Here is a 14,276-nt window from a genome sequence, read left to right as displayed (position 1 = left end):
GTGCAGAGAACGTGGATTCCAGCAAGGATGTCCCCTCTGTTACCTACAGGCTTCCTCCTCCACGTGTTTATTTACTACCTACGTGCTCCTCCACCACAGGAAAAGGCAGTTTCTTAGGAAGAACAAATCTAAATAAAGAAATTTCTCCGCACTGAAGGAGGCCAGGAAAGCACATCCCCATCCACACTCCTTCCTGTCAGCGCTGCTGACGATCCCCAGCATTGTCTTTTTGTCACTTGGCTTAAAAACTGCTGTGACTTAATCCCTGTCCAGTAAAAAGCTCTGATGGAGATAGGGCTGTGCTGTTCCCAGGCCAGACATCTGTCAGTGCAATAGAGGCAGGGAAAGAACGGTGACTCTTGGTGGCCCTTTGCTCCTGCTTTCCATGATAACTGCAAGGCAAGGCACTGGAGCTTAATTGGGGATGGCAGGAAGCCCAGCACGGGGTGGGGGAGAGCAGGATGGAAAACGTTGTCATTCTTTGGCTGCATCCCTCCCCCAGAAGCTGTTGCAGCACACAGGAGAAAGCTGACAGATAACAAGGCCATTAATTAGCTGATTGTTAAAGGGAGGGTTCCTGGGAAGCAGCTCTTTAGGGACCACATCCTTACTGAAAAGCTGAAGTAAAAACAAGCACTTTTCCTAAATCAGGCTGTGTGATTTTTCAGCTGCATTTAATTTGTTCAGCTCACCACCTCCCTCCCACCCTTCACTAATACCTGGAAATTGGGTTTAAATAGCTCTGAGAGGGAAATGAGGACTTAGCAGGGACAGAGGAACAACTTGGAGATGAACTGTCCTTGTTCACATTTTCTTAGGAGTTACATACACACACTGAACCTGCCCACATTATCCTCAGAGGTCCCACTCTGGTCACTTTTCTGAGGGTCATGCAGATGTGGTATAAGCAGGAAGAGGCCAAAATCCTCTCCCAGCCCAAGAATTCCCTAGAAGGAATGGAAAGTGGGAAGATTATGAATACATGACACGGGCATCACACCTTAGGGAACCTCCCAGTGCTGGTGCCTTCATCATTTTGGAGATTAACCAAATGGAGTGCCAATGACTCTGAGCAGTGCCAGCCCCACACAGCACAAGCTCTAAGAGGGACAATCCTGAAAGTCCTGCCCAGTCTCATGGTGCTTCCCTTGGCAATGCATGGTTGGGAATCCACATGGCTGCTCTGCAGGACTGGAGATCTTCCTTGAAGGCATTGCTCTGCTTCCACGAGCATAATTTGGGTCACCTCGGTCACAAGCTCTTGATAGATCCTAACTGACCTCAGTGCAGGGCAACAGCCTCTCCTAGGGAACTTTCTGCTGGAGAAATGAAGAGCTGAGCAGTCTTCAAAGCAGTTTGATTGCTCAGCTTCCTCGTAACCAAATAAAGGCTTCTGTGAGGCATCCCTACAGCTATTAAAAATTCAGGCTACTGCAAACAAAAAAGCAGCAAAACTTGTATTGACATAGAAGGAGCCAGCCAAAAAAGGTTGGACAAGGGCCTGGAAAAAGCCTAAGGACTTTCCAGATGAATTAGTGAAGCAAAGCTCTGGAGGTGCAGGGGTGCTTTGCCCTTCACTCCAGGAAAATTCAGCACAAAGAGACCTCACCTTGCCACAGTTCAGCTTCAGAGCCTCCATATACCCTAGTGAAACACTCAAGGGAGACCCCCTGCACTTGGCACTCCCTAGAATTTGGTGTCCAGATGACAAGACAACCAGGGCTAGAGGGATCCAGATGGAGAAGCAGAGCTGAAGGCACAGGTTGGAGCCCCAGCAGCAGCTGCAGGGAAAGCCAGGCAGGGTGTGAGTGCGTGGGGAGCGAGCCGGCTGTGCACAGAGGGCAAGCCTTTGGAATGGTGACAAATTTAGCCCTGCTCATTCAGGAATACATTTTCCACTGTTCATGCCAGTCCTACACCCCTGATTAGGCTTTGCATCCATCACGGGGCTGCTGGCTTTGTAGGGTGTTCTTTGTTTTCAGCTCAGGGCAGGGTGTGTCACAGCTTTGCTATCCCAGCCCCTTCTAAAGGGATGAGCTGATATGATGGTGGGATTGCTAATAATAACCTGAGAAGGGCATGGGAGCTCCTATGAGACAAGTGAGGGCCCTGACCTCCAGCATTTAGTGATCTGTCAGATGGTTTTCTATCCTGGACAACTTCAAGATGCTTTAACAAAACCACTCAAAAAACCTGCCTCCCAAAAAAAAAAAACAACCCAGAGATGCAGAACTGAAAATTCCTGCTGTTCCTCCCCAGCATTCATTTTAGCACCAGTCAAAGCAACAGAACTTTTGGGGGGAAAAAAAAAAGAAATAACCTCTAATGAATATACCAAAAAAAAAAAAAAAAAACCAAACCCCACAGAATCACAGCATAGTTTGGGTTGGAAAGGGAAGTGTATTGTTCCAACCCTCCTGCCATGGGTAAGGACACCTTCCACTATCCCAAGTTGCTCCAAGCCCTGTCCAACCTGGCCTTGGACACTTCCAGGAATCCAGGGGCAGCCACAGCTTCTCTGGGCAGCCTGTGCCAGGGCCTCAGCACCCTCACAGTAATGCTGGGGAAGTGGAGAACATGACAAAACACAAACCAGAAACACCCCTGCCAGACTCAGCATGTGTGAAATGCCCTCTGCACTTTATGCCAGAAGAAAATGTCCCCAGAGCCACACTCCTGCTGCACATGGTCCTGGCTGCCCTCCCTCCAGGGCACCTGTATTTCCTGCAGTCACTTTAACTGGGTATTTTCAGATCACACAGCTCACCTCAATTCCCACTTTTCCCACACAGAGCAGGGAATAAACCACAGCCAAATGTCTTAAATCACTGCAGATCCTCCAGCCTGACACCCCAAAGAGGTTGGGACAAGCAGCTCAACAAAACCATGAGCTGCTCCTGCAAAAAATTCCAGCAGGCTTTGGAGGAAGGCAGAGAAAGCCCCTCCCAGCAAGAGCAATTAAGGGGCTGGCTGATGTCCCCTGCTTGGCTCCAGCTGTCCCTTACATATTTTTTATCGCCACGAGTGGCTGCAGACATTTTTACAAGCCATAAATGTGAAAGCCTTTTCTGTCTCCTAGCGATAAAGATATCCTGTGGCAATGATAAGCTAATTAGGTGTTGTGTAAAGAAGATTAACTTTTAATGTGCTGTTCTCTCATGTCACTGGCTGCCCCTCTCTCTCCCCTTTAAAAGAAAGGGTAGATTTACCAAATTAATCATTTCTAAAACACTGGTACCTTGTTATAGCCTTTATCTTACCGGGTTTATCTCAAAGCTAAGAGGCTCTCATCTTCGTATTCCCTTCTCATTTTGGAGTCTGCCCTCCCTTTGCTGGAGATTTTCCTATCATCTTCCAGACAGGATGATCACCAAGCCCTGCATGCAGTTTGGCAGTGTTCCATTTACATAAATAATGCTGCTCACTGCAGTATTTCCATTTACTCTTTCTTGTCCCAGTTGCTGTTAATCTTCTTCCGCACACATCTCACCCGTCTTTTTTTCCTGCCTGGAAAAATCTTCATTCTTTTTTTTATCCAGTGACATGAAAAATCATTCAGATGAATTATATCCACCTGCATTGTCCAAGATGTTGTCCACAGGTTGATAAATCCTTCCCACAATGAGGTTTCTTTGGAATTCCTACTCCTCCTCTCTAAAACTGAAATGACTGTGTGCCATCCCATCACCAATTCCAGTTCAGAGACACAGGACAATGCCAAAAATGTTTTCAAATGAAAGAAAAATCCCCTTTTCTCCTCCCCACCCAATTCTTGATAATTCTTTACAGGCTACAGTAATTTTTCTAATACTCCCAGACATATTTTTAAATCAAGTATGCAAGAGTAACCTGAATCTAGTGAGTGTTCAGCCAAGAGTCAAATACTGAACTTCACTCTCAGATGAAAATCTGAAGGTTTCAGTCTTGGCTACAGCTGATGAAAATACTCATGTTTTGTTCCATTTATATAACTGAGAGATCACATTACCTGGAGGGCAAGACAGTCTGCACAGACCCCTCTAAATGTACTTCATAAGCGACATTAAAAAAGCATGGGGGATAATTATAATTAATTTTGGCAAGCAAAAGAGTTAAAATGACCTTCAACTGAAGTCCATGCTGGTCTGAATCTCCCAGAAAAGATGTTCCTTTCCTTCTGATGCAAGAAAACTTAAAATTCCTATGACACTGCACTGACTTTGGCACACCATACAGCACTCTATGGTATTTATAACCAACAAAGGGTATTTATAACCAATAAAAAGTCACAGGAATACAATATTTAGCTGGTTGTTGCTAAGGTTTGCCTTCTACTTTGTTTAGCAATTTGATCCCTCCTCTACTCTTTTAATTAAGTAGCAACTTTCTCCAGCAAATGACTGGACCTCCCCCCAGAAATAGTTGCTGGAAGTGATTAAACTGATGACAAATGCAGAAAGATTGCCCTTCCTCAGCACAGAGAGCTAATTCCCACACCAGGGACAAGGCGGGTACAGTGAAGTGGGTGAGATAAAACTTAGTGTAAGTGTTGATTTTTTTTTTTGCAACAAAATTACAGACATCACCGTTTTTCTACCTTTGTCCTGGAATGTTCTAACTGCCAAGGGGGTCTCAATATTCAAGGCAAATCTAGCCCCTGCCAAAGCAGCCGAACACCAACCTCGTTGTATAAATCACTGAATTCTTCAACCACATCTTTCGGGATCCGCTGCCCGTTGTTGGTGAGGTGATAAGCCACCCCATTCTTGGAGTAAAGACTGATCCGCCCAACGCTCCTCTCGCTGTCAGTGGTCTCTTCAAGCAAACCATTGTCTTCTGCTAGATGATAGACTGGGTTTCCATGTGAACCATGAATCCACGTAGCTCCCAGTTCAAAAGTGGCATGCCCTGCAGGAGAGGAAGCCAAGCAAACTGGTTACGGAAGCCTGTTTTCCTGAATAAAACATGCATGTGCAAAAGCAGAATTGCCCAAGGACAACACGTGTTTGAACATCCCTTGAGTTGAATTTTCTCTGTTAGACACATTCTTCAAACTGCTCCTCTGGGATACAGGTTTGGATACTGCCAGAAGGATAGGATGTTGCAATAGGGATCCATCACATTGACACACCTCTGATACTTAAGGTGAAATTCAGCCCTTCTCAGTTCCCAGTTCTTACCATGGTTGTTGCCAGCATGGAGATGCAGGAAAATTTAAATAGCATCGTTGGCCTGAATACTGAACCTTATCTCGTGACTAAAAATTATTGTTATTTACAAATACACCTCAGGCTAACTGCAATAAAGCTGCATTTCCATTCCCCAAATGAGTAAATAGGTTGTATTTTATTATTTATGCCTTCGGAGATTTATATGAGGCTCTTTAAAAGGGTGCACTGTCAGGCTGAACACCAAAAGCATTTTGTTTTCATCACCAGTTTTCTCTGCCTAAAAACCACAAAGAGTTTGGTCAGTACCACTCTGCCCCTTTCTTACAACTATTGGGATTTCCAGCAGGGATTTGTCCCCCACAATCCAGCACTGCCATACTGGGCTGAGAGCACAGGCAGATGCTCAACAGCTGAAAGGAGGTGGTAAAAATAAGCTTCTGCTGTGTCTTCCCCCCACATTTTGACAGATTCTCCAAAGTCCAAAGCAGGTTTGAAGTCTGACAGAGCTGGGCATCTCCCAGCATCCCTGCAGCGGTGTGGGAATGCCTGATTAAGCAGGATAGTTAATAGGATGCTGCCTGATGAAGAAAGGATGGTGCAGTTCCCAGCTATCATTTGCTGCTTAACATGTAAATGTATGCTCAGACAGAGTGGCACTGCAGCACTGAGCTGTGCTGCAGTCAGGTTTAATGGGTTAATGCTCCAGGGAATGCTGCTCCCTGGCTGAGATCTGCCTCTGAGGGAAGCTCCATGGATCTCATTTTCCAAGTAGCCCCGTTGTCTCTGAGATCCGTGCTGCCTGCCTTTCAAAATCTGCAACACAGCACAAGGTTTCTACACCACAGCCTGCGCTTCAGAGAGCAGCACCAACACACAAATGTGAATCCTTCAGGTGCCACAGACTCCAACACATCCCAGAGCACCCAGCCAGGTGGAAATGACTGAACACTGGCAGGCAAAGGTGGAGAGCTCATCAATATTGCACGTGGCAGTGCCCTGGTTAATGCAATTCTCCTGCAACTCATCCCATGCCAAGCAGCAATAGGAATGCTGCCTCCTGCTAGAGTGCAGGAGCTTGCTGTCTGCTGCACAACAAACCTGCTGGAGACACCTGATCTTTGAAAGAAAACTATTTTCCAGCAGGCCCTGCTGCTGTCTTAGTGCTGGGCAATGATGATGATGATGATGATGTGTTCCAAGTTCTCCTGTTTTCAGTAGCTGTGTGGAACATAATCAAATACCACTACATAAAAAACTCATTCTGGCCTGTAATATTTAAGCTCACTATCACCACTACCAAACAGATAAGCCACTTCTTACCAGGTGTAAGTTACATGATGAATTATTTTAAAGTGTAAAATTAAATACGATCCTTTTAAAGAGAGACAGCCAATTTACTTTCATGGCCTTAAAGGATTTTAGGTTCAATATTAATCTGTTTGGAATGAATCATCCAATACAACAAAAAAAAAAACCAAAAAACCAGAGAAACAGATTGTGCATGAAGCCTCCTGGACAGAGATGGCAACGTTTATATTTTCTTTTGCAGCCCCAGATATTTTTTGAGTATTCTGCTGTGAAATAAATGCAGTGGATACAGATGTTACAGGTCATGTGCAAGAAACACACAATGCACAAACACTGCCTCACCTGTGCTAGAAAAGATGCACCAAACCTCTGAACATCCAAATTATTCCCCTGTGCTGAGTAGCAATATAATGTGTGCACTTGAGGTAAAATACTGATCCCTACAAGACACAGCTCAGTGAGAGGGGAAGGATTTGGATAAAACCTTGAGAAGGTGTCACCATATCACAGAATGGTTTGGGGGTTGGAAGGAACCTCAAAGATCATCTAAATCCAACCCCCTTGCCATGGGCAGGGACACCTTCCACTATCCCAAGTTGCTCCAAGCTCCATCCAACCTGGCCTTGGACACTTCCAGGGATCCAGGGGCAGCCACAGCTTCTCTGGGCAACCTGTGCCAGGGCCTCCCCACCCTCAGAGGGAAGGATTTCTTCCTAATTAGTAGCTCCTGAAGATTTGAATTAGATCTTTTGTCAAGTGTGCAGACAGGGGAGAGGCCAGAGCCAGAACACAGACACACCTTGGGAGAGAACTGCAGCTCACACCCACATAGGGCAACCCTCAGAGCTTGCAGGAGATAAGAAAAGACAATTTGTAGTTTTAAGAAATTATCAAAAGATTAAGGTTTTGCATGCCTCTGCTCTGCAAACAACAGTGACATCTACAAACTCTGAGACCTCCTCCAGACTGAAATGCCTGCTCTCATCTCCTGCTAATTAAGAGGTGTTAATGAGCAGGAGGTGGATTCCCAGCAAAGACAAAGATGTGAGTTACAGAGGAAGGTGGGCAAAGATAAGAGAATCAGTCTCAATACTAAAACACCAAAAGTATTTCACAGGTGCACGGGCAGAGTGATCTATTGCTCCCTGAAGATTTCAACTCTTTCACACTTCCCTCCTCTCACAGGCATGATCCAGGATATTTTTAATACAGCGGATTGTGAGTAAAGGACACACTTCCCATCCTAACCTCCATGCCAAGTCTCAGCAGAATGTAAAGTGCCCTGCTCAAACCCCTGGAGATTAGATTTTTTCCGACTGCCTTTCCATTGATTTCCCTTCTGCAAGTTCACAGGAGACTGCTGTTTATTTACTGAGGGGAGTTTATAGAGTAAAACACAGCAAGTGAGGTAAGCACCTAAGAAATAAAAAGAAAGCAGGGCAGCAAGAGGCCAAAGGTAATATCCAGAGTGGGATCAGAAACAGAATTAGTTAACTAAAATCAGGAAAGCAATTCAGCAAAAGCAGAGAGCTTTATGCCTCCTGCAGAGAAGAGACCAGACAGCATCCCTCTAGATACCAGGGAAAACTTCATTGACTCCTGTGCTGCAAAGGGCAATGTTTGTTCCAGGAGTTTTGCATGTAGAGATTTTTAAATTGACCTGGGATTCAAATACCCAGAGTCTCCACCTTTATTACACACTGAGAAAGGAGGCTGCAGAAGTTGGAAAGCTGCAAATCAGGATGAAGGGATACATTGAAGAGGTTTTTCCAGCAGCCTGATTTCCCAGTGGGTAGCGCCCTATATAATAAACTAGTTCTAGGGAAATGAATGGGGCTGTTTGTGAAGCAGAACAGCTCGGGGTTTCCCCTTTCCAAGGGCTCTGAGCCCTGAGAAACAGCCCTTCCACAGCCTGGAGATTTACTGCCTGCTCCTGGGAAAGAGTCAAGCTGGAAAACCTGGGTGGAAACCGTCAGTGCACAGTTACTCAATCACAGACCTGTTCCACAGAGCTCTTCCTGTGAGAGCAAAAATAATCACCCAGATCTTTTATTTCATGGAAACACAGCTTTGGAGCAGCCCTGCATCAGAACTGTGGCAGGAGACAGCACAAAATCACCCACCCACCCCAAGAATTTATATATTTGTATTCCTGACAGTGCCACACCTCGAACGATTTCACACAGGCACACATCCCCATTTCCAAGGTTAATTCAACCTCCTGGGCACACACAGCCCATCTCCCCCCCCGTCCAGGCGCTGCTCTCACCGAGCTGGACGCTCTGCACGCGGCCCCCGATGCGGTCGGTCGCCTCGAGGACAGTTACATCCGTGAATCCGCTTTCCAGGAGCGCCTTGGCTGCCGACAGGCCCGCGAGCCCAGCACCGATCACGACTATTCGAGGCTGTCGCTTTCTCCGTAGGCCACTACTAAGAGGATCATCCGTGCTGTCTGCAGATATTTCACAACTTTGCATGCCGTCCAAGCTCTCTTTCTAAGGAACCTGTGGGAGGAAGCAGACAGGTGTGTTCAGGGAGCTCTCAGATTCAGTTTATCCTCTGCAGTTAAAAGAACTGAAAGTGAAGAAGTCCAGTGGAAAAGAAAAACTTGGGGAATTAGACCCAGCCTTCAACATGGGATGCAAAGAAAGGATAACTGAGGTCAAACTGGGATGCAAAACAACTTTTTAGCCTGGAGCAGAGAGAACTCCAGAAATCTCCACCCTTTTATGCCATGTATACTATTTGAAACAAGTCAAAGGACTTTCCAACTCCCATCTTTTTATATAACGTCCAAAAGTGATCATTTTGTGGTCAAGACTTTAAAAAGCAAGAGAACCACGTCCCCAGTGCTGACAAGCTCCAGAACCCAGTGAGGAGGCTCCACTTTGCCCCTGTGGCAACCACAAAGCCTAAATTTCAGATCCACTAAGTAGAGCATGAGTTAAGGAGGATTTAGCTCAAAGGAAGGAGATTGGATCTCAAACAGACCATTACAGAAATGGGACAGACAGGAAAATGTTTCAAATTATGAAAGTCAACAAGGGCCAGTCCATAATTTCACAAAATGCAGCTCCTGGATCCAACATTGTCCTGCTACACCAGGGCCAGCCTCAGGCTTAGATGAGGAGAGGTTCAAACCCACACCAGTCCTGACTAGTTCAAATCTACCTCCACCTACCCAATATATCCAACTGCTCCTCCAAGCAGGACCGTTTTCCTTTGCAAACTCCTAGAAACCATCTTTTTACTGCTATCTACCCTTAGTTCTCAGGTCTCATCACACCACTTTACCAGGCAGGACTCAGTAGCCTGAGCCTATGGTTAAGGTTAAACCCTGATCAGGGATGACCAGTGATGGTCAGGGATGACCAGTGCAGGATGTCTTTATGCACTGTGTTCTTACTTGATTGTGGTGGTTCACACCTGCCCTCCAGAGCATAAAAAACAGGGTTCAGAGATTCCTACCCCTTCAGACCTGAGCTGACATCAGTTCCAACTTGCAAAGGATGAACTTGCCCAGGATTCATCACCCCTGGAATCAGCTGGTGCCCAATGATTTGGATAAAGCACACACACAATTCCGAGCATCGCCCCTTTCCGTCCCTAAACACAGAAAACAGAGATACCCAAGGAGCTAGAAGTGTGCTGCCTCTACTTGTTGCCAAGCTGCTGGATATCCATTCTGAGTCCTTCCTCAATTCACCCAACATTTGGCCTCTGACAAAGATTCCTATTCCTCTCTTCCATCACCAGAATGGTCAACTTAAAACACTGCTGATTGTACACTGTAATGTATACAGTATACAGGAACTAATGAAGCACAAAGTAACAGCAGTTGCATTTGCAGAGTCCCTTTTTCTCCAAGATTTCATAGAATTTATGTGTGTTCATCAAGCAATATCCACTCTGTAAGGAAGCTGACACCAGACTGCAGTCAGCAACGATTTGGGGAATGGTATGAAGAGGAGAGTGGTCCCACTGGAGCTCCGACAACTGTTTTGAAAATGTTTAGTTTCAACTGGAACAGCTTCAGCTCAATCCACCCTTCTGTCGACTCACCTGCAAGAGGGATTTGCACAGTGTGCAAACTGTGATGCTGCCACTGCAGTTTGTCCCAACTGGCCCTGCATCAGTTCAACTGCCACTGCAGCAGGATCCAACGGCTTCAGCCCAACAGAATGTACAGCACAGAATCCTGATGGATGGCACTTCCAAGCTCATCCCATTCCACACCCCTGCCATGGGCAGGGACACCATCCACTAGCCCAGGCTGCTCCAAGCTCCATCCAACCCAGCCTTGGACACTCCCAGGGATGTGGCAGCCACAGCTTCTCTGGGTAACGTGTGCCAGGGCTTTAGCACCGTCACAGGTAAGACCTTCATCCTAATATCCAATCTAAAGCTCTCTTTAGTTTAAAACTGTTCCCTCTTTGTCCTATCAAAAAAGTCTCTCTCCCTCTTTTTTGTGAGCCCCATTTAGGGCCTGCCAGGGGCTCTGAGCTCTCCCTGGATCCTTCCCTTCTCCAGGTGAATATTCCCAGCTCTCCCAGCCCGGCTTCAGAGGGGCTCCTGCCCTTTGAGCATCTCTGTGGCCTCCTCTGCACTTGTTCCAGCAGCTCCACATCCTTCTGCTCTTGGGGTCCCAGAGCTGGAGCAGCTCTGCAGGTGGAGTCTCACAAGGGCAGAACAGATGGGGAGAACTCCTCCCACAGACATTCTAAAACCTTCTCCACTTCTCATTCTCCAGATAACACTTTGATCCATGTTTTCATTGCCACAGTAAAGGAACATCTTTTCTGCCATCTACGTCCAGTAGAAATTGAAGGGGTTTAGCTCAGTTCTTTAAGCACAGCTTTCCTAATCCTGGCTTTGGCGAGCTTCTGTGAATTCTTCACATGAAAGCTCCAAAAAAATGTTTTTCCCTCCTGTTTCAGCATTTTAATACTGGATTAGGTGACCTGTCTAGACAGATGAGAAAGTAACAGGGTATTTTGTGTGTACAAAACCCTAATTTGGAAACCACCCTTAATTAGCCAACAACCTTTACCGTATGATCAGCAGGGAAAGGCAATTAAATTTTAGCTAAAGCTTGAGCTTTCCAACCAGGACCACATTTCATTGTGAAATGAACAGGTGATATAAATGTAGGAAGCCCCTCTACACTTTATTTCAGTATCAATTATTCCCTCTGGTAGGCTGATGAGTGAGACAAGCACATAAAATACAGCCCATTGTGTGCAGTGCTCTCCCTTCAGCACTTGCCAAGCCACCAGTCAGGGCTCGAGCCAGTGGATATTACCAGGTCCTCTCACACAAAAGATAGTTTGGCTTTTTACTTCTTCTTGATTGCCAAAAAGGGTTGTTTCTTTTTTTCTTTTATTTTTTCTTTTCTCTTTTAATCACAGGGAAAGAAGTGTGTTGGCTGTTGCACTATGAATCTCTCTCAGACTGTAATTTTACTTTGTGTCCATCTAAGAGCAAGGGTAGCACTAAATCACAGCTTCACTGAAAGTAAAATTCCCCTGCTTCGTCTTGTTTACAGCCTTTCTGTCAAACAGCCAACAGACACTGGCTACCCACAATAAGAATATATCCAAATACAAATCTTCCTTTTGTCTTAAATATACAATTTTGATCCTCTCAGCTTCGATCCTCTTAGCTCTTGTGAATGTCAGTATCTCACTCAGGATATTTTAATCACTTCTACTTCCAGACCTGCCCCCTTTGCTCAGTCTCTATCACCATTCTGCCCCTGATTCCTTAGGAGAAACTACCCTCCATTCATCCCTTCTCACCCCTGTCCAATTCCTTCAGTCAAGAAAACCCAAAAAACTTTAAAAAAATCCTTAGAATCAGCCCCCCCCCAAAAAAAAAAAAAAACCCAACAACCAAACCCTGAACATAACTGCTGTTTTCCAGCAGACAAATCTTTGCAAAAATGTATCTTCTAAGATGGGTATCATTCTACGAACCCAGAATCAGGGGTTTCCATTCCTGGCATTTGTACCCTTCAATCCTCTGAGCTCCCCATCCATTCAACTCCACTGATCTCAGCTATGAAAGTTCAGAGAGGTGACAACTTCATGATTTTTTTTTTCCTTTATTTTGCCAGCAAAACCTTGCAGGTCACAAGGAAAAAGCCAGAGAATTATGGCAGTTCACAACTGCTCTCCTTATTACAACAATACTCTCTGACCAGGCAATTCTTCTAGGACCTTTCAGAAAAAGGTCGCTAAGGCTCCCACTATTTAAAAATAGAAAACCAAAATAAACAGAAGCATTTCTCAAGGAAATCTGCTATTCTTAGCTCACCCAGCTACTCCTGTGGTAGTATTGTTGTAGCCGTGGTGTCACAAAGACTTGGGCAAGGCAATGCTCTGAAAACAAGGCTTGAGTGCATGGCAGGCTTGGCTGGGGGTTGGTTGGGATTTTGGGGTTGGTTTGGGTTTTTCCACCAGGATTGGTTAATCTTTAAAAAGTGACCTTCCTTCAGACTCTGCATTGCACAGCAGATTGTCATTTACCCATGAGCTCCTGGCATTCATTCCACAGAGCAAATCCTTGGTCACCCTGATGGGACCCATCTCAGCCCTTTCATCATTTCGGGTGTTCAGCTTGCATCTGCTGCCCACAGCCTGTCAGGGCATGGAGAGGAGGAAAAATCCATCCTGCTGACCTCTGGCATTCCTGTCTCAGGATGGCCAAGCTGAGAGGGAGCTTACAGACAGTTTAAAACAGTCACCTGACCTTTCTGAGAGCTTTTAAATTGTGTTGAAACGACAGCCTTCACACTAACAAGTGTTAACAGCCAGTCTGGAGAGTGAGAAATGCATCATCAACACAAACAAATTCCCTGCTGACCACACAGACCAGCAGAAAAATTTACCAGAATCAGTTTACTCCCTGTGGATTTTTAATTGATGAGAATTAAGCATCACTCCTCATCAGAAACCTAAGCAACAATATTGCATGTTTGAAAGGAACTCAGATAAAAGCAACAAGAGTCAGCTGAAAGACTAAATGGAAGAAATAAACACACTACTATTTTCTCATTATTTTAAGTGCAGCTATTCAAAATACTATCAACACATGAAGGGGCACTGAACACACATGTGTTTATAATGCAGGTTTGTCATCACAGCCTGAAAGTGTTTACAGAGAAAATGTGACACCAAATTAATCCAATCTAAGCAGAGACAAAGTGAGATTGAGAAACCAAGAGCAGAAGCTAGAGAAATTCACAACAAAAATAAAATATCTGATTTTAACAAGGACACTAATCAGCTGTTGAAATACTTTTCTCTAAAGACAGAGAGGATATTGGTTGAAGCTTTCAACTCAGGATCCAATCTCTCATAAATATTTACACTCCAGTCTCAGCAGAAGACAGGGCTGTGGTGCTGGGAATTATCCTGCCCATTCAATGGAGATGGCCAGGTTTGAACTGCAAAACAAAATTTTGTGGCCTCTGCACCTCAGGAATCTACCATGATGAAAACAGTGAAAAAAACCCAATAATAATACCAGCAAACTTTTTGATCCAGGTTTCCAAAAGCCTTTTTTCAATAGATATAATAACCTCTATTATTTCATCAGCTGCGTAAGGAAAAGTGTTTATCTGAAAGCTATGGTAGCAGAGCCCAAATGCAAAAGCTCCATGGCAGAAACAGAAAGGTGACTTATTCAGCAGATGTAAAGACACTCCAATTGTTAGGCCATTAACTCATTACACAGCCCAGCACTACTCGTAGTGAGCAAGTGCACTGTTGTAGTGAGTAACCTTCACCTAAGTAACTGCAATAACAAAATTGCCAA

At 45.1% G+C, this 14,276-nt stretch overlaps 1 protein-coding gene across 2 annotated transcripts in view; it reads right to left on the bottom strand.

The window, feature by feature from the left end:
* The window catches only part of SMOX (spermine oxidase), a 49,576-nt gene that overhangs the window by 15,072 nt on the left and 20,228 nt on the right, over nt 1-14,276 (bottom strand). The window contains exons 1-3 of one of the 2 annotated variants that reach the window (XM_085059501.1): nt 10,521-10,597; nt 8,728-8,962; nt 4,661-4,887 (exon numbers count right to left, since the gene is read on the bottom strand). In XM_085059501.1, coding sequence (XP_084915627.1) covers nt 4,661-4,887; nt 8,728-8,935 — 435 coding nt within the window. In that variant the 5' untranslated portion in view covers nt 8,936-8,962; nt 10,521-10,597. Of the gene's footprint in view, nt 1-4,660; nt 4,888-8,727; nt 8,963-10,520; nt 10,598-14,276 lie in introns of those variants that run through there. The other variant, XM_085059500.1, reaches the window with a different exon arrangement.

Source organism: Lichenostomus cassidix, chromosome 4 (assembly GCF_008360975.1).
Source record: "Lichenostomus cassidix isolate B80296 chromosome 4, HeHo_3.0, whole genome shotgun sequence".
Taxonomy (NCBI): Eukaryota; Metazoa; Chordata; class Aves; order Passeriformes; family Meliphagidae; genus Lichenostomus; species Lichenostomus cassidix.
This window is presented reverse-complemented; position numbering and strand designations above follow the sequence as displayed.